The sequence below is a fragment of the Drosophila willistoni genome (assembly GCF_018902025.1).
Source record: "Drosophila willistoni isolate 14030-0811.24 chromosome 2R unlocalized genomic scaffold, UCI_dwil_1.1 Seg167, whole genome shotgun sequence".
Lineage (NCBI taxonomy): Eukaryota > Metazoa > Arthropoda > Insecta > Diptera > Drosophilidae > Drosophila > Drosophila willistoni.
Window position 1 is genome coordinate 18,408,262 of NW_025814050.1, and position 26,208 is coordinate 18,434,469.

Below are 26,208 nucleotides of genomic sequence, written 5' to 3' on the forward strand. Positions count from 1 at the left end.
TAACAAATTAGACAAAGTTTTATACTAAATATTAGAAAGCATTTCTCCGTTTAAAGATAGTAAAAAATTAGTGTATATTAAGCATTGTTATCTTTGTTAGTTGCAACGATTTCCCTTAATAATTCTTCATCGTGTTGTTGTTGTTGATGGTCACTAATTAGAGTCTGATTCATGGATTCTTAATTGGGTATGCCATGAGATACTTGCATAAGTTTGCCTTGCTTTATGCTAATGCTAATTAAATTAATTTCATAAAAGCAAACAAAAAGAAACAAAAACAAACCAAAAATTGGTTCCGCAAAATTTTTCACAACTTCACAAATCATCAACGACATCCATCCATCTATGGGTCTGTCTATCTATCACAGATCTAATGATGCTTGACTTGGCTCATCAGTCGATTTGCCAAAAAAAAAAGGAAAAAAAATATTAAACTTCAGTTATGTATATATGAGGTTTATTTTTTTGGTTGTTTTCTTTCTTTTTTGGTCGTTGTTGCTTTGCTGATGATAATTTCACTTTCATTAATATTTCGTTTTTTTTTTTGTTTGGACTCTGGCATAATTAATTTTTCATCTCACTGTTTTTATTTTTTGTACCCAGTACTCACAATTTAATACAATGTGGTAATGTGTGTAGAGGAAATTTGTATTTATATATCTCATTTTAATTATTTGGTACCAAAAGTGAAAGAGATTGAAGTCCAAATGAAAAGAATTACACTCTGAATACTCAAAAGTGATCCATGAATATGCTGATTAGTCATGTTTCTAAATTAATTATTTATAAATATCTACTTACAGGGTATTCTGCAGTTTAATATTGTTCTATTCATTCGTCTTGTTTTGTTTTTTTTTTTGATGGTTAGTTAAATAAATCATAGCATTTGCCTTGGAAAATTACATTTGACATTTGACTTTCTTTTTGTGTTTTTTTTGAGGGGTACTGTGGGGTTAACTACTTTTGGGGCTTGTTTCATACTTTATGATCATTATTTTAACAGCAGGTCCAAGCCTATAGAGTTGTCTTTATTGTTTTTACCATAACGAGTCTTTAGGCCATAAATGGCAAGAAACGTGCTCATAATAAAACATTTTTGGTTAGGTAAATTCTAAGTAGGAAGTTATAGAATTGTAATATGTGTTTGGAAAATTGATGAAGTTTTCCCTAGCCTAAGTAAAATATTAGTGACACTCTAACTAAAGATATGGAAAATCTTTTAGAATAGACTAAATGTTGAAAACGTACACAAGCCCATCCGGTGGCGCTCTTTCTCTCCCTCTCTCTCTCTCTCTCGCTTTGTTAAGTAAAATATCTCTGGCTTAACCCATCCTCAAAAACACTCATTTTCATGCGCAACCTTTTTCAAAAACCCACATGGCTCTGCCTGCCGGTCAAATCTAATTGGAAACCAGTTTTTCCACGCAATGCTTAACACTCTCTGGGCACAAAAGAACTAGTTCGTCAAGAGACCAACAAACAAACAAATCCCACGGATACAAAATGTATCTGCAATGACATTGTCAACTTCAAAAACCCACACAAACTCCAGAGAGCGAGAGAGAGAGCGACACCTACGTCATTGCTTAGCAACATGTTGCTAACACAAACCTCTCGATCTGCTATCGCTCTCTCACTGGTTCTGCTTGCATGTTGCTTTCGAGTATCTCAACATTAGCCCATACTGAGTCAAGAGAGTATCTCAACATTAGCCTATACTGAGACTGGTTAGCCCTCGCTGCGGATTTTAGTTTGTCTGCAAACATTGTTCAGAGCGGTACGTTGTCACGGTTGTTCGTTTTGTCGCTTCAAAGGCATTTAATCCACTAACGGTATCCAGTCTTATCAACAAACGAAAAAAAACTAAAAGTGTATGTTGCAATGCTATGTGTGATTCTATGTGTTATCTAACGAAAGAATGATTTTTATTTAGAACAAGTAATCTATTAATAAAAAGAAAAATCAAAACACTAAAGAAGAGACTTGCCGCTGCACCTGTTTCCTGTGTCAACGCCGGCAGAGCGCATCTGGTTGGTTGGTTCTCTTCGCACGTACGCACCTTTGACTATGGCTACGCATAAAAATGTCAGGGAGGGCTACTAAAGTGAAGTGAAGCTTGATAACTTAATACTGAAAGCAAAAAAGGGCTATAACATAACGTAAAAAAATAAAACAAAACCACAACAACTTGAAGACGGCCTTGTCTTGTCTCATTTGCCCTAAGAGTGTGTCTCCGTGTTTATATCGTTGTTTGTGTAAATTCTCTTCTTCATATTATATATACATATACTCACCGGCAATCCATCAAAGTCAGCCTATAAAAATTCTTTGGGATTACACAAACATTTGGATTTAAAATCAACAGCAACAACAAAAACCTATAACCGCTTTAAAGGTAAGCTTAAGACTTTTTTCAAACTTAACCCAGTTTTGTATTGTGTATGTTTTATTTTTTTTCTCGTGTTTTCTAATTAATCCAGTTCAATTTTTCACTCTTCTATGTGAAAGTCTTTTGATTTTAATCAATCGAAAACTTACTTGTCGAGTTTTTCGTTTCGCTGCGTGTTTATTTTTTTTGGCGAAAGTCTAGAATTTTCACCCAATTTGCTTTTTCCAATTAAGCAAACAAGATTATAAACTTTCTGAATCATTTTGCTCTTGCATGAAAATAATTATGAGTTTTGAGTTGATTGAACTTGCAAAAGGGTTTTGCAACGGGTTTTCTAACTGCTCTAACTGATCTCAGAGAGAGGGAGACAACTCATTTCCGTTTCCCCTCTTCAAAGTCTTGGTAACATTATGATGCAAATTTTTCTATCATGTTACCAATTTGTGCTTATATCATTGTCGGCTCTCTGACATATGTATGACTTTGTAAATATGTATATATATAATACATATCTATATATTGGTTGTACATTTTTAGCATATTTATGCAAATTTATGTATGTCTTTTCTTGGGAGGTCTCACACAACGTCCGACCTTCCCATTCATTTATGTTAATTTGCTTTTTGTAACTTGCTCACTTAATTAGTCAAATGTTAATAAATGGTATTAATTTCGTTTTTTTTTTTTATAAAATCCATACAAATTGTCATGAAAAGAGTTTTTGAATGGTGGATTGATATCTCACAGCTCGTTATATTAATATTACAATCTTTTGTTTAAAGACAATATAGATAGAAAAATCTATATAACATATACGAAAGGTTCACACGCCATTTTGGAAGAAAGGTTTATAATATAATGTTTAAATTAAGCCGTTTATGTGATTTTTATAAAACATCAACTTAAGTTTTGTATAATTTGTAGTAGATGTCTTCTTGGGAAAATTGATAAGTTTTAACCTTTTAAAATTATTTGTTTTGGGCTGACCATAACTTCTGTTGGTCGTGCTTATCTTAGATCATTTTGGTAAGACATCTCAATTGTCAGTTTGGCTTCCAGAAATTTAATACGAATAGAGTTATAAGCAAGTCAGTTTTGTTGAGATTTCCAGCATAAGATAAATGACCATAACCTAGACCAACCACAAAATGGATATCCTACCCTTGGTTTACTTTTGATCATTAATCAATAGATTCCGCTAAACTACTTCCCATTTAAAACACTCGTAGTAAAGTGTACGTGCTTGCCAAATCAAATGAGGCGTAGATCCCTTCCATCTATATAGAAATCTCAAACGATCACGTTTCTGTACAATATCTAAGACTAAATACTACTTGTACCTGTTTCACTTTTCGGGGGCGCTAAATGAAAACAAACCGCACTTGACACACGAGCAGGTAGAAGGATATACAGGTTAAAGATCTCCAGTAGGGCTTTGTTCGAATGCATTTCCTGATTTTTAATTAGCCAAATTGCAGCAACAGACACACACACACAAACACACACACAGAGAAGACATACAAAAGTTGTCTATGGTATATTGTCTATTCAATTGTCTTTCCCTTAAAACGTGAGCGGAATCTTTAGCATGGAATATTTCCAATGAAAGAAAATGTCTCTCACACAGAGAGAACAGGAAATTCAATTCAATAATCAATATCAATAGACAAAATGATGAAATTAAATTTATAAAACTTGACGAATTTAAATATTAGTAGACGTTTTCCTTTTGGGCTTTGTTTGTTTGGCAAGTCTAATGTGTTACCACATGACAAATTACTGACAAAAATTCTTTTGTCTTTTTGCCTGTTTCTTATATTTTTCCACGGAACTTTGTAGGTATGTATAATAATAATAAAAAACAAATTTACGTTAATTAGTCGGTCGAGAAGTTCTGACTGACTGAATGAATAATGAGAAATGAGTATGATTTTTTTTTGCTGTTGTTGTTGTTGTTAATATGAGAAATTCTCAGAGATTTTGATGTGTAGAATGATATATGATTAAAAGACTCGAATCTTCTAAGAATCTAATATGATCTAGCATAAATTTTACTAGGAATAAAAAGTTCCATATACCTTTTAGGTGGTACCCATTATATTGGATTACATTTGAAAGCTTTGAACTTTCCATTTACCTTTTGTATGTATCAAAGACTCAGCCGCACCCGCACATCAAATTGAACAGAGACAATTGCAAACCGATTTGCATTTGTGAGACGAAAATTGTCAACGAATTTATATGGACCCGGACATTTGTAGGCAATTGTTACTGTCGTTTACTCGTGTCATAACTGAAATACAGCACATTTGCGAATTGATTTGCAATTCAATGAGCCAAGCTCTAAAATTCAAAAGTATTCCGTATTCAATTGAATACACACAAAAAATTGGGTTTTTTCTTCAACTTTGCTTTTGTCTTTATGCCTGTTTCACGCTAACTTGGCTAAATTACAGCTAAAAACTGATGCTTAGTCAGCGCCTTTTGCAAAAATGCTAAATTTAATAAACAAATAAAAACATCGGCAGCAAAAAAATAAAATAATATTTTAAATACGTATGTGGTTGGTTACTGATACTTGCAATATATACTCTGCTATACCCTGTGATCACGGGAATTAAAGAGTATATTGAGACTAAGTAAATGTTTACAAGGACTAGACCAAAACGTGTTGGTAAGCATTTATAATTTAAGGTTTTTAAAAGTGTTTGATTTTTGTTTTATCATGGAAGTACTTTCTTCGAAGAGTTTGGTGTCTTCTTCATACTAATTTGTAACTTTTTGAGCTATTTTATTTATATTTGGGATACATTTTTCCATAGTTAGTCTCTATCATTTTACCAAATTTCTTAAGAATTGGATAAGAATTAAGCAAGATATAGAGAAAAATAAAATAAGGTTAATTAGAGTCGATACGAGTTACCATGCCAGCTTAATTTCTAGGTGGCGCCACATACTTGTGGTGCACATTTCCTATTAATAAGTGTGGTCCAGGGTATCCTCAAGTCGCCTCTTTCGTTACGCTTGTTTTGATTTTGATGCTTCAGCAAAAATTGAAAGTTGGCGCTGCCGCGAGGAGACAGTTGCTCTTGGTTGTTTTTTTGCCCTTATGCTGTTGACACAACGTTTTGTTAACAATTAATTAACAAAAACAAAAAAAAAAGCAAAGTAGGTGGAAAACAAAAAACTGTTAGCCGTTAACTGTGAAATAATACGTTAAATGATGTGCCATAAAACAATAATAGATAGATTTGTATAGCAACTGGTTTTTTGGTTTTTGGCATAGATACTTGCAATTGGTTTGCCTACGGTTTTTCACCCACAGTGTGGGTTCGTAGAATTTGTGCTAAGTGGTTTGATATTGAATATTTGATGTGAGAGAAACTTGTATTAGTCATTTGAAAAGTATGCCATTCAGGCCGGAGCAAACGAATTCTGAGAAAATCTCAATGCGAAATATTTCTGTACAACTTTTGAATTTGTAATAACTAAGCATTTGGTTAATATCTCTCTCATTATGTATAGATAGCTAATCTTTCATGGTTGAAGAATTTACAGAGTCGATCTTAAAAATGAAAGGTAGATTGTTTTTTATTTCTCTGAATTTGAGTTTGATTCTTTGTCTGTGTGTGTGTTGTATCTTTTATGGTTAATCAGAGTTTATCTGGTAACTTTCTTTTGTCAAAGTGTCTCAGAGTTTCTCTCACTCTCAGTTTTTCCAGTTGCAACCATTAGGGTCAGTTTAAGTAGCTTCTGTTAACCTTTCATTTAGTTTATATTGGTTGTCTAAAAGGCCTCATAAAACTGGAGTGTTATCTTTTTTACCAGATTTACTTTCTACAGTGGGTAAAACACGTGCCTTCTTCTCTGTTTTTTATTTTATTTTTGAAAACAAACAACAAAAGCGACAAAATTCTCACGCCCAGGTTAATCTTTGGTCTTCTTCTTTGTCTTAATGTGAAACCGCAAAATGCAACCGCAAAAGGCACTAAGAGTTGATCTCTCTCTCTCTTTCTCTCTGACTGACTGACTGACTGGGGCCTATCCTGAGACAGGAATTTAGAATTGCACTGTGGGAATGTTGGCTAAAGGTTGATTGACTTACTTTTCTGTTTTTGTTGTTGTTGTTGGTATTACTGGGTTTCATTAACTTTGAATGCAACTTTTACTTGAGCTTACCCCGGATTCCTGTTTTGCTTGCCCCCCACCCCATCCCTGTTAAATGTGTAGTACCTTTTGGCCGTAATCGATATGCGTGTACAGTTGTTTGCTCTGTTTGCCTTTGGTCTAAAGACCGGAAGGGCCCACACAGTTTAAAGTCCCACTTTGAAGCTCTATTTGAGCGTGATTAATTTTAGTACATCACTCACTCACTCACTCACTCACTCAGTCAGTCAGTCACCCAGTCAGTCAGTCAGTCATTCTCTGACGACTACCAAAAATGCAAACACTTGGCACAGACATTCGGTCCTAAAGGAAAAAAATTGGTCAGTAAAAAAAGGAGAACTCTTTGCACAATTGCATTTTTTTTTTAAGTTCTTCTTTTGCAATTTTTTGTCCCTCCTCTTGAGTTTCTTCTGGTGCTTCGTCTCTTGCAGCTCTTTTGACAAATTAACCAACTTAAAAGCTGTTACTGTTGGCTCTGTGAGCTACGGCCATAGCCAGTTGACTACTTTGCCAGTTGCCACTGGCTGCCAAGTGACAACTTGATGTCTTCGTTGGCAGTTCATATGAGTGGCAATGAGAGGCAGGGCTTTCGGGGCAGGAAGCTCCTGTTGGATACAAATATTGTACTCTCTCTCTCTCCACTTCTCTTTCTCCCAGGCGACTTAATTGTGCGTTGGTAAATTTGTGTGGGAATCGCTTTGGCTTTACAGTTTTTGTACTCCTCTTTTTTTTTTTTTTGGTAGTGATTTGTGGCAAGGACTCTTGGTATAAAAAGCACTACTAACTGTCTCCCAGTCCAACTGTACTTGTATCTGCTACTATGCAATTAATGAGATTTTGCAATGAATTTATTATTGCCTTGACTTTGTTTTTCATTGACAGCAAAAAAAGTCTACGATAAGAGCTATAATTTCTCTGCGGATATCAATTAAAATTAGCTGCAGAAACTGAGCCACAATCCACTGGCCCCCACAATTGTGAATCATTGAAGAACAGAAACCTATATATTTTCATAAGGCCTCTTATCGGACATCGTCTGTGGGTCTCTCTCTCTCTCTCTCTCTCTGTCTCGGTTTTCCTCTTGCTTTTTTATCATTTCTCATTTCACTCATATATCACATACAGTTTTGGGGAGTGCAAGAGAATGTTGGTGGTGGATACAAAGTCTTAATATTAAAACAACTTAATCGACACTTCAATAAAACAGCAAAATGGAAAAAATGGAAAAATTAATCGTCTGTAGTTTAAGTGGAAGGCTTCGTCTTTATGGAGGAGCTCTGAAAAAAACAAAAGACTGGTTATAAAAATAAATATTGCTACCCTTGGATATATGAATATCCATTGAATGTGCAGACGTGCAGGCAGACGATTCTTAAAGGCCCTCCCTCCCTTTCCCTCCCTCTCCTCCTCTGGCTCATAACTTCATTAAGAGTTCCTTCTTGGAATTTACTGAAAACATATGTATAAGATATATTTTTGTATCCATTTAGGGAGTTGGAGATGCATTTGCATTTTGAAAGACTTGAGCATATTTTATGATTAGTTTATGTCTGTTGTGACTTTGAAAGCATTAGAGAGAGAATGACTAGAAGAAAATAAAAACAAACTTAAATGTGGGATCGTTTTTTTTTCGTTTCTTTTGTGATTTATGTGAACAAATGTGCAATTTGTTGTCAGTCGAGACAATAAACGACCTTGCCTTGATCGCAATTTGTGAGACAAGGGGAAACTGCGTCATTTTTTTGTTTTTTGGAAAACGAAAACATTTTGTTTAGAATATTCACTGGAATTTGTATAGAATTGGTTTCCAAACTTGCAATACTGAGCAATGAGCTGCAACCGAAACCCCATTAAATGGTTGTTGTAGGTGTTGAAATTATTTATTGACAAACAAAGTTTGCCAAAGAGAATAAATTCAAAACTAGAGTAAAACAATACTTACCTTTTCATTGGAAAAACTCAAATCAAAATTGTGTAACAAACAAAAAAATATAGACCAAAGATTTTGTTGTTGTTGTTTGCTCTGAATTTATAATTTCCGCCTAGAGCTGAAAGCTTTATGCGATTTTTTAGTTATTTTTCGTTTTTGGTTCTCCGTTTTTTTTTTCTTCTTTTTTTAAATTTATGAAGCGACAAAAGCAATGAAATATGACAGGATTTTCATTTTGAAGCGGAGCCAAACAAAATAAATTTATTATATTTAAAATGAAAGAACGTTTGTTTTTTTATATATAGACTTTTATGCGTTTGTTTTTTTGTTTAATCAGAGTGCGCATAATTTAAGAAGTGCATTTAATTAATTTTAACCATGTGTGTGACAGAGTGAAGAGCTTTCCAGTCGACGAGAATGTAATTAACGAGAATTTAATAACTGAAAAAGAATATTAAATGCTCTTTAGATAAATTTCATTTCGAAATTTGTTTAAAATGAAATCTTTTTAATCGAATTTGCCATTTAATAATTTGGAATTAAGTATCAACTACAAATAATTGGATTTTAATTTAATTGAATGTAATTAAGTGTAAATTCTGTTGAAGCTTTTAGGAGATTAAAGTGAATTACGCTTCATATTTTTTGTAAATACTATACACATTTATGTTTAGTAATTTGTTTCAAACATTTTATTCATATTATAAAATGTATATGTTATAAATATTATCATAAATATTATAATTTCCTTGCACAAAAATGTCATATAGTGTATTTATGACTTTTATTTTTATATTTTTGCTTTTCAATTGCATGTAAAATTGTATAAAGTGGCACGCCCATCATTCCAGCAGCTGAAAGAACCCATAACAATTGTTGGTCAATATGAAAAAAATGAATAATTGATTAATTAATGAAACAATTGAGTTTAATTGAGTGTCATAGCGAGATTTCCTCTATTTTTTTTTGTCGTTTGTTTTTGTCCATATCTTTGTTTTAATTTGTATTACAATGATCAGTAGCAGCTGCTACTAAAAACGCATTAACAGTTAATACACTGACTGAAACTATTTTTGCACTAAATACCAAAAGCGAAAGATGCAACTTTTTTTCTTCCTAACTCACAACAACAAAATCAGCAGCAGCAGCAAAGTCATTTGGCCATTTGTCGTTTGTTTGTAAAGTAATGGCAACAAAATTGCGTTGAGGTGATTGCACCTTAAGCAACATGTCCCAAGCTAACAGCAACAACAACAACAACAACAATCGCCTAGGAAGCAACAACATATCAAGTGGAACCACAAAGTTTGTTGACAAACGCGGAAAAGCGCAGCAAAGTCAAAGACCGACAACAACATTGAACTACGCTGTAAAACCTCATAGAGATGGTCACGTGATGACAAAGCAAAAGATCATTGAGAATTATTAGATTAGAAAAATATGGAATATTTAAATATTACAAAGATATAAGGGCAAATAGTTATATCAGTGGAATCCCCTCATAGAAATATTCAGGACAATTTTGAAAGTAATTATAATCAAACTCGTCAGGAACTATAGGAAAGTTCTGTATAGGTTTAATGTAGTAGTTAAAGTAGTTCCTCATACAAATACAGCAATACTTCCCCGCAAATATAATTAGGACAATTTTGAAAGTAATTATAATCAAACTAGTCAGGGAAGTTCTGTATATGGATAAAGTAGTAGTTAAACTGTCTTGATATGTTGTCAATCCTAAAATCCACATAATATTCACGATACTTTTAATTACCTTAAAGTATTAAGTACTAATAGGTCACCATCTTTAAGTACTAATGCACATTTGGCTGACTAATTAATCGCAACAGCATTCCAGATTGCTTAGAAGGTCAGAATGCTTTAAATATATCAAACGTATGGCGGATATCCAGTTCCTTTGCAATATAGTTTTCTTGTTGTCAAGTAATTAAAATGAAAGTTTGACTTTTCTCCACAAAGATAAGGCTACAACAATGTAGTTCTTATTCTCTAAGCAATTGTAGTACAATTACTTTATCAAAATGAGCAAAGTAGAGCATAGAGAACTTCTTAAATGCATTGATACTGTTTCTCAATAAAAGTTTTTTATTTAAAGATTGTGTTTTCTATGAATTGATAAATGATTTGTTCGTAAAAGTATTTATTTATCGTCTACTAGTAGATCTGTCATCTCTATAGAAGTGACTAAGCGACGCGTGCTGCATTGACGGACTTGGCCGTCGGGCAACTACGTCAAAGCGTGACAAATACCTAGCCAAGAGATGTCGTTTGTAGTTGTTTTTTTTCTTCTTTTCTCTCTCTTTGCTTTTCTGCATCTTCCTGTACTTACTCACAGCAATATTTCGCTAAAAAAAAGTGGAAAAAATGAGAAGAAAATTGTTGTTAAGATGCTGCTGCTACTCATAACTTGTTGCTGGCTGGGCAAAAAACAATTAAGTTTGTAACTGTAAGCTTGGCCAGCTGGCTAAGAGGCAAAAAGTTACTAAAAATGCAAAAATAAAACAACAACAAAACCCTCAAAATAAATCTTTATCTTTTAGTTGACATAAGAAACTCAGCCAAGAGTTGCTGGCAAGAGACAATTTTTATATAATTCCATTTTGTACTTTATTTTCATCCGCAAGCGAAAAAAAACTAACTAAAAACTAGTTTAGTTTTAGGGTAATTTAGACCAGACTTCCCATGAATTTTAAGCCAGATCTCATTAAAATACTTGAAAAAAAAGGAACGTTTTTGCTGGGCCAAAAGAAGAAGTTATATAACAATCAGTGTGTACGATATGTAAGCCGTATTTAAGTACAATCAACTTCCTGCTAAAAGATGTTGCAACATCTACGTGAAGTATCAAAAGAATTTGTCCACTCATTCCCAGTCAATTGTTGAGATGACAAATCACCAGCAAAATGAACAAATTTTAAGGGGCTCGTAAATTTTTCTCACTTTTTTTGTTCACTTGTTTTTCTATTCTTGGCCAGGAAGTGAGCTCCTGAGGCATTCACTTGGCTATGATTGGCCTTTAATTGACGAATGATCAATAACAAATCAAATGAAAGGGAAAATTGAAGAAAAATGATTTTGGGCAATAAAAGTTATGAAATGAAAATGACATCAAATTAGCTGCAATAAAAAAGAAGGCCAAAAAGGAAGTTAGATACAGTGAAACCTCGATATAACGAACTTCGTTATAACGAAAAACCCAATATAACGAATTTTTTGTTAAGTCCCTTGAAAGGACTAAGGTTTTACATTTCAGTACCTATAGCGAATCAATAGATATAACGAATAATTTTGCGATCCCCCTCAGATTCGTTATATCGAGGTTTCACTGTATAATAAAAGTCATCTTTAGATAAATAAATAAAGAATTCTGATACAAAAGGAATTAGTGCTAAATATGAGTAAACAAAAAAGTGAATGGAAAATTGATTAAAAGAGAAATATATCACATTTCGCAGACAAAGTTTTTGTTCAATTTCCAAGAGTTCTAATAGGCTTTAGAGCACTTTCACATGGAAGTTGATTCAACAACTTTGCCCAAAATGCACTCAGACAAAAACTCGACCTCTTTAAAGTTGGCTTAACATTTCAAACTAAAAAACTAACTCTAGTGCACCGCACCAGCCCACGTTGTCTTATCGTTGTGGTTCATGGTTGGTGCATCAATCTTATGCTTAGGCACACAATATGCTGACAAGAAGAGCCTCTTTACCTGGAAAGATAAAAACCAAAAACAGACCGAAAGACCACGACTCACACCTCTTTTCACACCTACGAAAGAATAACCATGGAGAATCTTTTAATTGTGGGCGTTAGCAGTGGAGACAAAGAAAATCTAAATAGATCTTGTTAGCCAGCTGACCTTTCAACTCTAATGGAAATGGAGAAAAAACAAATCAGCTTTGAATTTCCGTTCTCTAAACAGGAAATTGTATTTGCATTCAAATTTTTGTTTTTGGGATCTGCTCCACATTTTCATATGCAGCCGATGATTTCCTTTTTGGAGTTGATCTGGATTTTTAATAGGTCTTTCCTCTCCTCTACTCTCCTACTCCTCACTCAACTCGTAGTTTTTGTTTTATAGGGAAAACATCATCGCATTACATTTCCCATTTTCATTTCCACATGTCGTGCACGCACATTTTGTCCGCCGCTGCCTCCAAAGATGATGATGATGCTGCAGCTACCTGCTACCAGAAATCGCAGCATGTGAAGAGCTGCAGTTCCAGTGAGATACTCAGTTCGGTTGATCGGCAGCAGCTGCCTTTGACTTTCTCATAGCGAAATTCCCACAGTCTTTGCCTATCTATGGGCTTGCCTATCTATGGATGGATATGGGCAAAGGACTGCAAGTCAGCTGCCTGTGTGTATCAAGTGTATATATCTCATGGAATAGCATATGCATGTGCGTTGCGGTGCTCAGATTGTTTTGTCTCCTTCAGTTTTCTCATTTATATGTTGTTTTTTTGTTTTTGGCAGATTTTCTCATATGCTTTTCACTCATATTAATGCGCGATGTTTTTGAGACATTGGCAGTGCCAGCTGTCGCGTGTCTGTCGTGGGCATGGGAAACTGGAAACAGTTGCACTTTTCATAAGCAAATGTCGATTGCCTTGCTGAAGCAGGTTATTGATTGCCATCATATCTCAAAAATCTGTTGAAAAAGCGAAGACAGAAATTTTGAAAAAGATAACTACTTGTTTTTAATAATTTTCATCATATACTTTTATAGCTTGTCTTTAAATATTTAACAATGGCAAATTGGTTTAATTTCTTAATCATCATATAAAAACTACAATTTTTTTTAAAGAAATTATTTTAGTTAAAAATGTAAACCATAAATGTCTATTTAAAAACTTTGAGCTAGCTTAAGTTGAAAGCTTAGGCAAATATATATTAAACCTATCAATATACTAGTTAGTAGTTAGATCTTAGGTAGTTAACCCATAAATTGGCTAATTACAAACAAAATAATTTCTATTGTGATTCAAAGTATTTAAAATTTGCATATCTTTAATTTTGCATTAAACGGAAGGAAGCCTTAAGTATCTGTATCTTAATTATTTGTATCTATAGAGTAACAATTAACAATATTTAAATCTCTTTCTTTCTCTCTCTAACACATTCTTTCTCATTGTTATTACAGGTAAGCTTGCTTGCTGCATTATCATCGTGTAGTCTTTAGCGACTTTTGTGATCCGGCAAAAACTATTTATAAGGTAATTTGAGACTCGGGCTTCAGCTTAGCAACAGGCAGCGGCAATGTGAATGTGACTTGGAATGCTTTAAATGACAAGACAAATAAAAATTAATAGCTGGACGCGGACTGGTTTGCCTTGTTCTTGTTCTTATTCTCCTTCCCGGGCCCCTCGACCCTACTTCGACCGCGTTTGGTGTCCCTTCTAACCTTCGTTCAGCCACATGCCTTCAGTTCCTTTGGCGGCTTTTGTTTACCTTTTCAGTTGAGGTTTTTTCTCTCTTCTCCTTCTTTTTTTTAAAATTTTTTTTTTATTTTGGGGGTCTTTGTTGGTTTTGTTCGCGCTTCTGTCGGAAAAAAAAAAATCAAAAGAAGTAGAAAAAAGAGAAAAGGAGAAAAAGAGAAGCAGAATATTTTGCGTAATGCAAAGGCGCTTGAACATTTTGTCCTCGTTTTTAATAGTCTAAAATTCCAGAGCAAATAATTTGACAGCAAATAGAAACCAAAGAGCAAAGGACAAAGGTTGAAAGCGAGTGTAGAAAGAAAAAACAATAAAGGAAAGGTAAGAGAAAAGTAGGCATAATTTTAGATACATTTCAAATAGCTTTAAGAAATTAAATTTATAAATTGGTTGCTTGTGGCTTATAATCTGTCTACATCAAACGGAAATCGTCTCTAAGCTAGACTCGACAAAGAGCGTTTAAAGTATCTTTGAGATACACTTACGCACAGGCCATACAACAACAACAAAAACAACAATCCTCAATTAGAGCAGATAGTGAGTCATTGATATTGCCATTGAGTGTCTGCCGACAAGACACCGATGATTATTAAGTGCATCCTTGGCGCGGCTCAAACTGAAAACAGGAAGTCAAATTGGAAGAAATCACTTCCCATACAAATACACTCATTATATGCTGGAGTAACAGAACGAAGGAGACATATTCAAGAGATAGATAGATAGATGGATGGAAAGAGAGAGAGTTTCTAGTCACTTCCGTTGAAAACATGTTTGCGGTTAAGGAATTTGCCTGACTGCATAAATTCTTTTAGATATGATTTATACTTCACAACATAAGGTGTTTTTTGCATGTCACAAACTGGTTCGCCATGCATTCGGCATCCGGTAGACGCCAGAGGGGCCACAGAGAGGGAAAAGCCAACTCGAATGGAAAAACTCACCCGTATGCTTATATAGTAAATATATGTTGTAAATGCTTAAGCATTTAAATTGCGTCTAGATGGCATGAAGAAATACATTCAGTTACTAACTAAGTAATATGTACTTACACATTCCACGCACATAGCCAGAGTATTACAACACAATCAACATTGAGCTAATTGAACACTTCAACTTCAACCAAATCCTCCTTTTGAAACTTCGATTCATGCAACAATTTGCTTATCGCTTCAGGCGATATATTTTGCTGATTTTGTCAAAGTGAAAATCCCTACAAATTGATGCGACTCTTCTCACGTAATATCAATTTTCGATGGTTTGGGGCAAATCACTCACATTACATACGCAAAACCACGCCCACACTCCACGCCCAATACAACAACAAGTTAGAAGGTACAACAGCCCACATCAAATTTTTTTCCATTCCCTTTTTGAAACTTGTCTTTTTATTCTTCCTATTTTAGGGTATAGGGGAAGAAGAGTGAGAGAATTTTCCTTTTTTTACAGAATGGGGGGAAATCAATGTTAACGAGAGTGATAGAGAGAGAGAGAGAGAGGTGAAAAGAGAAAACAAGACAGAGGTCACATGTGGCCTGAAAGTAGTTTCTTAATAAGTTTTCCTCTAATGGCCACACCTCGTTGGCATAAAAGGGGAATGGGGACCTAAATCGAAGAGGGGAAAAATGGAAGTGGAAACGGCCATTAATTCGGTTTTCGTTTTTTTTTTTTTTGGGTGCGTTACAGGAAATGTAAACATTAATAGCGCCATGTGCATAAAAAGCAAATAGGAAATTCAATTAGAATGAATATATGGGAAAAATATATTCATACATTTATTTGTACAGTTAGATATATGTAAATAAAGTATGACCAGTAAGCAATATTTAATTAAATTATTTAAAGACACGCACAAAACGAATCAAGTGCAATTTGATTAAATGGGAAATCTAATAAATTTGATTTCACATAAAAAATGAAAACTTTAATTTATTGCCAAAGAGCTAAGCCAACAATATTAAATTGTTTTAACAGTTGTAAACCTACCAAGAACATTGTGTGTATATTAACTATGTAGTAAAGAGTACTTTGTTGATATTTGAAAACATATTTTAGTTTCGGTTAAAATGAAACTTTGTAAAGTTAAACATATTTTCAAAATTACCTCAAATTTTCTTACTAGTTGCACGTTTAGCTACATTTTGTACATAATATTTTTGGTACACACACACACACCCAAGCACGCACACAGATGCAGTTTAAATTTCACCCAAAAATCATATGCAATTATTAACAAAGCTCTAAATCTTTGCCATGCCCGAAAAAAAAAACTCCCTACACGCAGAGAGGCAGGAGCTATACCAAACTTGGTGTTAAATTTACGAGCTCCGCCAAAAACTTTGCGCTCTAAAGTATGCAATGGCAAATTGGAGTGTGTGTGTGCGTGTGGGAGAGTATGTGTGTGAGAGAGAGATAGAGAGAGAGAGTCTACTGCATTCGATTCAATTTCATAGTTGGCTCGTGCACCTACGCAAAATTTACGACACTTTTAAAATGCGCAATTTATGAATTCTGGCAAAAATGGGGCGTATTTGTTCAGCTCCTCACTCTCATTCTCTGTCTCTCTCTCTTGCCCAAGGGCTTGGCGTGTAGTCGTGCATTGTATTTGCCTGACAGAGACTGTCGGTTTAATTTAAAATGATTTAGGAAAGGATGATAACTTGCCTTGGCAGTTAATGAAGTAGTTTTTGGGTACCTAAAACAATGGAAATGAAAATGGCAAATCCAGTTACAAGCCAAAAAAAAACGAGGTAAATTGCAAGCAAAGCTATAACAATAACTATGTAATTTTCTGGTCAAATTTCTGTTAACTAAAATAAATATAGAAAAAACCGCATGCATATGCAGTTTTCAGAATCAACGTGGATCATATCCTATTTTTGGAAAATTTAAGTGAAAATAAATTGCAATTGTAATTGAATGCCCGCAAAAGAATGCAAATGATTAGGTGGCAAAAACCAACAAATGAAATGTCATTGCCATTTCAGTTTGACCACAAATTTTAAACAAACGCGCTGTGAATTGACATAAGCTTGAAATGGGAGAAGAAGCTAAGGGTGTGTCTGTGTGTGCGTGTGTGTGTGTGGTCCCTAGCGAAAGCCTAAAAGCATGCTCTAAATAATTGCAAATTATTTGTGACACAATCCCTTGCTCTTTTCCACTCTCTCTCACTCTGGCCACATTTACTGGCTTGTGTCACTTATGCAATTTTGACACTGTGACAACACCTGTGCCCTTTTGCCTCCCCTCTAGTTTCGATTACCGCCATTTTGGGCGGGAGAATTATTTTATATAACACATGCGGCGTATGCGTAATGGGAATTTCCACAAAACACATTTCCATGTTAATCTCCTGAACTTGTTTTGCATAATGACTGTTAAAAATACTTCAAAAGCTTTGCTAAAATACAAATTGTTTAATCCAAAAGAGTGGAAAACCTGAAAAACTATATTCCCTCTCGCTTACACTCTCACTCACTCCCTCTCTTCATGTTATCTATGCTGTTCTGTTGCTTCAGGCGTTATATTTTTTTTGTGGTTTACTTAATGCTTGGTTTGCCCTTTCGCTGGCAGCTTTTAAGTGCTATTTTTAACCAAAAGACTCTTGGTGCTAAGCAACCAACTACCAACACCCTCTTTTAATGAGCAACGTAGTTTTCTTTTCACATTAAACAATGCATAACGCTTTTCATTTTAAATAAAACAAAGAACATGAACACCACCAAGGCATCTAGAATGGAAAAAAAATGTGAAAAATAAAGGAAAAACCCCGACAACTACACGCTTTTTTTTCGTAATTTACCTTCAAGGCAGCAGCCGCCAATTAAAAAGCAGTTAATGCGGGGTTTGCAGAACGCAAGAAAGAAAGAATCAAAAGACCCAAAACCTAAAAGGAGAATCTCTTCAAAAACAGAAAAAAAGAAACATATATACCTACATATTTAAGCATTTTCTACAAGTGTACAGCTCAAATAATTTACTGACAAAAAGTTAACACTAACTGCTATTTGCATTTTTCTGCCCCAACTCTTTTACTTTAATTGCTTACCAAAAGAGGAGGGGGAAAAAAAAACAAAATTGGCAGACTAAGCGGCTTACAAAAACCGGCAACATGGTAAAGAGAGAAAAAAATGGGGAAAAAATTACCGCCAAAGATAAATAAATAAATAGACCAGCTTAACCATTGCATTATAAATGTTACTGAGACTGAGTTTGTAACTCGTTTTTTTTTTGTTTCTGTTGGACTGCGGTTTTTGCATTAACTTTTTCAAAACTATTTTCTTTTAAGAGCCATTTGTTGTTGTTTTGTTTCATTTTACCCAGCGGGTGGACATTTTGGTTTTTGAATTATTTTCAAAAGTTTATAAAGTAAGTAGTATATTTTATGGCTGTCCAATATATTGTGGTAACGGGTGAAACATAAATTGTATACTATAACTGTAAATAAAAAGTTAATTTGCAATGATTTTTGCATTTTATGAAAACCGTTTTACTTGGCGGTTTTTCTTTACATCTCGTTAAATTAAAGTAAACTTTTTTCTTTTCTTTTTTTGTTTATATATTTTTATAAATAGAACATCTTAAACCTTAGACTTTTGAAGTCTAGGTAGGCTTTGAAATACCCTGTAATTTATTTTATCTATTTAAAAGTAAGGGTTATGAAATTGTTAATTAGAACTTAGAACACAAAATGTGTGGCTAAAGTTGAAAACAAACTTAATTCATGCCACAAAGTTGGTGGACAAAAGAAACGCCCCATTATTTATAGGGCTTACCCTTAAACAAATGTTTTACTCGTTGTTAGTACATTCATTTGGCCTACGGGTTGGCTCAGACAGAGGCGGAGGGATCGAGATTATGAAGCATAAATTAACCGTAAAGCAAAACATCAAAAATCACTCAACGAAGACTACGCAAAGAACGAAAGACTAAATGAGAAAATATTCAAGATGAATTAAAAGTCGCAAAAAAACAAAAAAGGAAAACGGCGAAAAGCTTTTGCAATGCTTCGTTGATTATTGCGGCAAGAAATCAAATCAAATCAAAGCGAAACGAAATGAAATATTTTTTCTATTATAAAATTGCTAGAACAATGCTCCAAGTGTCATGAAAATACCAACGGCCAATGAAGACCTTCAGTGAATTATTAAAACTATGCACTCCATTAAATGGGTTTCTGTTTTTTTTTTCTTTTTGTTTTAATTCCCAATTAAACATTTTGGAGCACAATTAAATAATGCGTTAAATAATTGACTTTTACCCTTTTTTGGTTTTTTTTATTATTGCGGCGGATTTCCTTCACATTTGGGACCAGATGGCAGCTGGCAAATATTTGACAGGCCAGATGAAGAGTCGCGATTTTTTTTTTATTTTAAATCCAGTTTATTTTGTTCGTAAATAAATAATGTTTATAAAAATGTTTTCATATTTAATATTGACTAACGGAAATGGTCACAGATTGAGAAGATGCATTTTTTTGTTGTTGTTGCTCTCAATTTTTTTAGTGCAATTTTTTTTCCCAGTTGATGCGGCATCACATGCATATTTAATTTGATTCATATATATTTTTGTTTCTGATTTTATTTTATTAAAGCTTAAAGGCAATTTGCATGAGCTGAACAGCAAAAAAAATACATTAATTTTATTTCATCTATTGGAAAAACAAACTAATGAAAGTCATGGTAGGAAGAAACTTAGTCTTATTTAGTTTGAAATGTAATTGAAAATATTTTCAATCTCAAGTTTGATTAGCACAAAAGTTTGTTCAAAAAATATTCGTATAATTTTTAGTATGGTTTTTGTATCCATAAATTTAGTCATGACTTCTTCTGTTTCATTCTAGTCACATTCCGTGACTCGTTTGAGCAATGTCTACTAAACAAATTATGTTTCCCGATGCTCATTCCATTTGGGTCCCATGTTTCAGAATTTCTGCTTTGTGATTTTTCATTTTGCCAACAAGAGAATCATCATCATCATCATCATCATCATCATCATCATCATCGTAATCATCCTCTTTGCCAACCGCAACGCATTTGCTTTGGTGACAATGATGGCCACAATTGGGCAAACGCTTGGAGCCTGGAGCTCGACGCAGTCTATGATTAATAAAGACCACAGAAACATGACAGTAAAATCTTATCAGTGAAGCCAGCTTGTCACAAAGACGACCTTAACCTTAAAGGGAAAAAGTGTTAAGTCGCGTCTCCTTTTTGTCTTTTTTTTTTGTTTTGTTACTTTGTCTTTTTCTTTTTTTTTAAAGAGTCTTTTTTTCACAAAGGCTTAAGCAGCCACTTGTTATGTATGTTTTGTAAAGGATTCGTTTTGGCCTTTTTTCTGGTCTGCTGGCCTTGAAAGTATTTTGGCATTTTTCATTTTTTGGAGTTTCCTTGCTTAATTCAATCAATACTCATCCGTAATGCCTTTGGCTTTTCTTTGGCAATGTGTGAAAATGATAAAGGATGTTTGCTTATTGATAAAAAATACAAAGTTTTGTTCTCCGTTGAAAGGTTCAAGGACCAATGTCAGGCCAGTCGATTTTTATCACTCGCTTCGAGCCTGATAAATCTCAACGGTGCGTGCAATGCAAAAAGGAAAGAAAATACGAAATAATATATATAAAACAAAGTCAAAGTCAAACTCAAAGTCTGTGGCAATGTGACCATGTGAGAGGGAGGGAGGGATGGAGAAAAAAAGAAACTTAAAATTAAAACATTCCACACAACTTCTCCATGAGGACATCTAACAGTCGTCTTGGCCAACTCGAAGGCTAAGTCTGAGTCTGAGTTGGATTTTATTGCTCTTTTTGCTTAGATGTTGTTGCTGTGTCTCATTGTCCTGCTGTTTGCAACTTGTGTAATGCCATCTTTGTCGTTCTCCTTGTTGTGCTCGTCCTCGTCGTCGTTGTCGTTGTCGTCCTTTAGTATCAGTCACTCAGTGAGTTGTACTATGGCCTTCTGGAATTTATGCGACTTTTGCAGCAGTTGCAATTGACCTCTGACCTTAGGATTGCCCATATTGATGGAATAATTGGAAAAGTTCTAGCACTATCTTAGCCAGACTACACAAAATAGATATCACAAGCGGTAAAGTTCAATACCACAATCACAAGTGATATATTAATATGGCACTTTTCTTTACAATTCACTGCGGAAAATGGTTTTCCACTTTTACCTCATCCTCATTTTTTCTCACTCCATAAATGTTTCTCCTCAAATTTTATGCGATTTTTCTAATTCAATTTTCTTTTAACGATATTTTGTTGATTTCCTTTTTTGCCCCCCTCCCTCTCTCTCTCATTCTCTTCCTTTCGTCCGGAATGCTTTTGTGCGTGGGAGTGCTTTTTTTTCGTCACTTTTTTTTTGTGTCTTCTCGTGTTAGAAATTAATTTATTTGATTTGCATTTCAATTCGGGTCGTCTTGGCATTAAAAATTTCTCAAGTTTCAAGCAATAAGCCTAACTGAATTCAATTAGTTTAAATTTATATTTTGTTGGAAGAGAACCCTGGAATATTGCAAGTCCTAACATTAAGATAATCGTTATCGGAACGTTCTCAATAATTCACATAATTTCTATTATCATTTTGAAGGAGTGGCAAGAGTTCAGTTGCCACTGACCCGCGACAACTTTGCGTGAAGCTTTGCAACATTAGCCGCTAATTGCGGGAGCAACAGACGCTATCAATTCCCCATTGCCTCCTTCTTTTGTATTAACCCTCTCTCTCTCAATCTGCAGTCACAATTCACAAAAGTCCCCCGTGAGTGGAGGGGAGTGGAGGGGAGTGCAGGGGAATGGGTTGCTCGTATCGTTTGCATTGCTCCAGTGCTTGTTGAAATTTATGCTGGTTCGTTATGGTTCACTTGCTGCTAGAGTAGAAGGAGAAGCCCATCTTCTGCTGTGAGCTACTCCTCCTCCTCCTCCTGCTGCTCCTCCTTCTCAACTCATATTCGACTAGGGCACCATACTGAGTTCTAATTAATCGTGTGAAAGTCGCGCAATCATTTTTTTTAGTTCTACTCTTTTTTTTTTTTGTGTTTCTTTTAGTTTGAGCATTTTAATTAATGTTGCCGGGTTTCCATATTAATGCAAATAATTGAGCGAAAGAGAAATATTTGCCATATGCTCAGAGCTAGTAATTAACAGCAGCAGGAGCCCAGAATGGATGCCCGCACACAAAGACCCAAAACTGAGAGAGGGTGTGGCATGGGGGGACGAGGGAGATTCCGCTGCATTGGCAGTGGCCTCTTCAACCGGATGTTGAGCCGGGACCATCGAACAACTTCCGCTTACAAACGCTTTACAATGCGGCACGCCTCGACATCTTTCAATGCCTGGCTGGTTAGGGTCTGAGATTCGGCGAGCATTCAATCAAATGTCAGACAATTTTCCATAGTGACGTAGGTGAGCAGCATCGGAGTCAGTCTGCCTCATCCTCTGCCTGCCCTTCTCTGCCTCATTTCATGTTTTCATGGCTCATTGTCAACGCGAGCGAGCCCATTGCCCCAAGCCCTTTTATTAATTTCAATACATCACCGAAAGCCCTTAGCTCTCTCTCTCGTTTCCCCCCCATCTTCTGACTCAAGAGCCCACTCTATTCCATCCCTCCAATCCTCCATTTGCATGCTTCAATGCACCCTCGTCGGGGCTGGCGAAAAGTGGCAGCATTTATCAAGTAACAGAACAGAGGAAATTCGTGTTTTTTTTTCCATCATTTTTTTTTTGTTCTTCTTTTAAATGCTCTTCCCACATGTTCGTGCCGCTTATTGGAGCTGCGGATGTGGCAACTTCATTTACAGTTGCAAAATTCTTCCAGGAATCGATGATGAAAAGTTGAATGAACATTAATGAGCAAAGGCTTTGAATACAAGTGTGATGTGAGTGCTTGGGTTATGGATGAGAGCCGCTTAATCAGGTTTCAATGTAGATCATGAATTATGAGGAAATTATAAAAGTCCTAAAGGAGAATCGAATCGATTATTGTTTCTATTTTTAACCTATGATTTTCTTTTCTGTTTTTTCCAGATGCTGAAACACGTACAAATCTCACCCTTACGCAATCGCTCCGATTCCGTATCGTTGCGGTCCACAAGTCAAGCCTCCTCCTGCGCCAGTTCCATGTGCGGCAGTCCAGAGCCACCCACAGACTTGCAGCGTACTCCCTCGAGAGCATCCAGCTATTCCAGCCTCAATGAGCAGTTGCCACAGGTGGGTTATAAAGACAACATTTGAGTGATTGAAATGTAACTAACTTTTTGGCCTCTTTTGTGTTATTTTTCGTTTTACAGACCACCATCAAAGTCTATACGAATTGCTTGAAAATTGACATTGAATACAAAACTTTGGGAATTCAATGGGATACGACTAGCACAGAAGTGATTGCCCAATTGCTGAGACGGTGAGTTAATGGATGCGAAATTCGAAAATTAACATTTGATATCTAATATTTGTGTTTTCTCTTTGGACAGCCTCAAGATGCGTCATCGTGATCCACGTCTCTTCTATCTCTCCATGGAGGTGGCCGTACGTCGTGCTGGTGTGAAGACCATTTTAGTGCTTGATGAGGACACACGTCCGGCCATATTGCAGGCCTGTCATCCGAAAGGCGAATCACGTTTCTGTCTGCAGCTAAAGCCCGGCGGCTTAATCCGTGTCCACACCTCAGCTCTGCAGCCCAGCTCCCAGTACAAGTCTCTGGTTATTAGTGAGGAGACCAACTGCGATGAGTTGCTGCATTTGCTGCTGGGATGCTACAGTTCTTTGGAACCAGTCGAGAATTTCTCACTCTACGAGGTCTGCCCTGGTCAAGAATGCCAAAGGAAATTGCATCCCGACGATTTGCCTCTCCGCGCTCAGGCTGAGCGCATGAAGAGAGGAGAGAATTGTCACTTTCTAGTACGTCGCACACCCAACTATGCCAGACGTCGCCAATTGTTGGCCAATCTCAATGAGGCTATCAATCAAAGCTATGAAGCTGACCATGCGACACCAGGTGAAACTGTTGAGGATTCGACCAGCCTGCTTGAGCTCTCCCTGGAATCAGATTTGTCCCTGTCCGAAGATCTGCGTAGTTGCAGCAGCAGTGAGAGCGCCGAGGATGATGAGTGTGCCAGCAGTTCTGGTTCATCAGATAATTCCACCGAGTGTGCAATAACACGACGAGATTTCTATCAGCGCACAGCCACGCCCACAGCAGTAACCACAAATGCCAACATGGTCAATAATCCCAGCGTCAATGTGTCCATCTCCCCTGCCAGAGCATACAGTCCCGTGTACAATATTCGGGAGATACGCACATCCTCCCATTCGTTCTCCTCACTGGGCAAGGATAAGAAACTGCTGGATATACACATGAATGCTCGTTATGCCCCATCGGGAGTCTATAGTCGACTGTTGCCCGTTGCGGAAACGGAAATATCTACAACTTTGGATGTGAATGGCAATGCCAGTGGAAAACTCACAGCGGAGGCTGTCAATAATAATCCAGCCAAAGGTCTGGGACACTTTGTCTATCTGTAGCGCAAGAAGTCACAAGGAAATGTACATAGCAAAATGTTTTAGATTAAGTTTGAAAACAAAACAAAAAAAAATGGAAGAGAATCCCCCAAAAAACGAGTACCGTTTGGACCAAAGATGCATTTGTAGTTTAAGCTAACAATTCTTAACCTTGGGAAATGTAAATACTTAGTTTTAATCAATAAGAGATGAAGTTGGCTAAGAGTGTCTACTCTAATTGCAAAAAGGAAAAGTCAATTAAATTTCACTCATTTTATATCCAGTAACCACTGTAAATCCCAAATAATAAACTATCATATCTAACCATTTAAAGGCAGACGAAAAAGAGTCTATAGGGAACTAAAGTTTCAAATAAGTTCTTAAGAAATCATTAAATAATACCTAATAATTATTATTCATGTAGAAACCAAAAAGATATTTTTTAATAATAACCCGAAAAGCATATTAAAAAAGCAAAAACACATTGTTTTCCTCATGCATCCTCTTTAAAAGGATTACCCTGGTGGCTTCTGTCTCATTTATAATTGCATTAAAATCAAGTTAAAACCCCAGAAGCGGGAAAAAGCCAATATAAATAGGCCCACAATTAATGCGGCGGTCAACCGAGCAATTTGTATTATGTATTTCCTCATTTTCCTTCTTTTTTTTTTTTGGTACTTAAAAAAATCTCCCAGAATGGAATGCAGCTTATAAATGATTTATGGGGCGTATGCGTAATAAGCTTTCTTTTCGCAATCAGTTTTCGTAATGGCAAAAAAGAGATGTTTTAAAACCCTCAGTCAATTACAACTAGAATTGTAACGAATTTGGTATACCCTTTTGCACAATTTGATAAACAAATTACATGTACTTATATTACATCAATCCGTTTTTATAATCGAAACTCCAACTTTAGCAACTTTATTCAATTTTTCACATCGGACACGAATGGCCATTGAGAGGCACAAGTTTTATATTAACTTGAGGTAGGCTATTCAGCAGATTTTGTGGATTATAAATTAGAGACCAATAAAGGAGAGTTTTGTTGATTACATGGAAAACTAAAGTCTTGGAAAAAAATCGAAAAAAATCTTTAAAAAATACTTTAACCTTCGGAACGGAATGTTCAAATGAATTCAAAGAACACGCGATCGTAACAACTTTAAATTTTATTTATTATATCTTCACTTTTATCTTATCAATTAAATTAATTAATTAATGGTGAATCCTGAGAAAAATTTTATCTCGCCGTTGTAGTTTATACAACATTGGTATTTATCTAGAGATGTTAAAATAATTGATTATTAGGACTTCAATTTATGTTGTTTAAAATTTAAACATTAAATGTTTCCTACCTGAAATTTTTGATACTTATTCCAACACCTAAAAAAAATTTAGGTAACTCATGGACTTCGAACTATATTTTAGATCAATCGTTATACAAAGCTGACAAGTTTCTGCACAAGTGTTCTCTTCTTTTATTTTGGAAAGAATTTTTGGTTAGCGTTTGTCTTGAAAAAACACTTAAGATGAAAATGCAAATAATCACGATCATCAAAAAAGATTTTCAGGAAACGTACAATTTTGAATATAAAATAAAGTCACTAATTCTCTTTACTTGGTATTGCCAAATACTCTTTAAAATGATAACCTATTTAAGGTAAGGGTATTACAAGAAAAAGGTAAAAGCTTTGGCAGACATTACCTACAACGAAATCACGATTTTTGCAATGTCCATTAGTGACCCTTTAAAGGGTCTTATCCCTTTTTCCTTGCTATG

General features: G+C 35.3%; 1 protein-coding gene across 2 annotated transcripts; it reads left to right on the forward strand.

The window, feature by feature from the left end:
• Nucleotides 1–1,744: 1,744 nt before the first annotated feature.
• Nucleotides 1,745–24,908, forward strand: LOC6642230. Of its 2 annotated transcripts, XM_047010709.1 has the most exons (5): nt 1,745–2,395; nt 13,648–13,720; nt 22,959–23,141; nt 23,222–23,331; nt 23,402–24,908. In XM_047010709.1, the coding sequence occupies exons 3-5, from the start codon at nt 22,959–22,961 to the stop codon at nt 24,450–24,452; spliced, it is 1,344 nt and encodes a 447-aa protein (XP_046866665.1). In that variant the 5' UTR covers nt 1,745–2,395; nt 13,648–13,720; the 3' UTR covers nt 24,453–24,908. The 2 variants fall into 2 exon arrangements, with proteins under 2 accessions (XP_046866665.1, XP_002065372.2); XM_002065336.4 differs by lacking the exon at nt 13,648–13,720.
• Nucleotides 24,909–26,208: the final 1,300 nt, after the last annotated feature.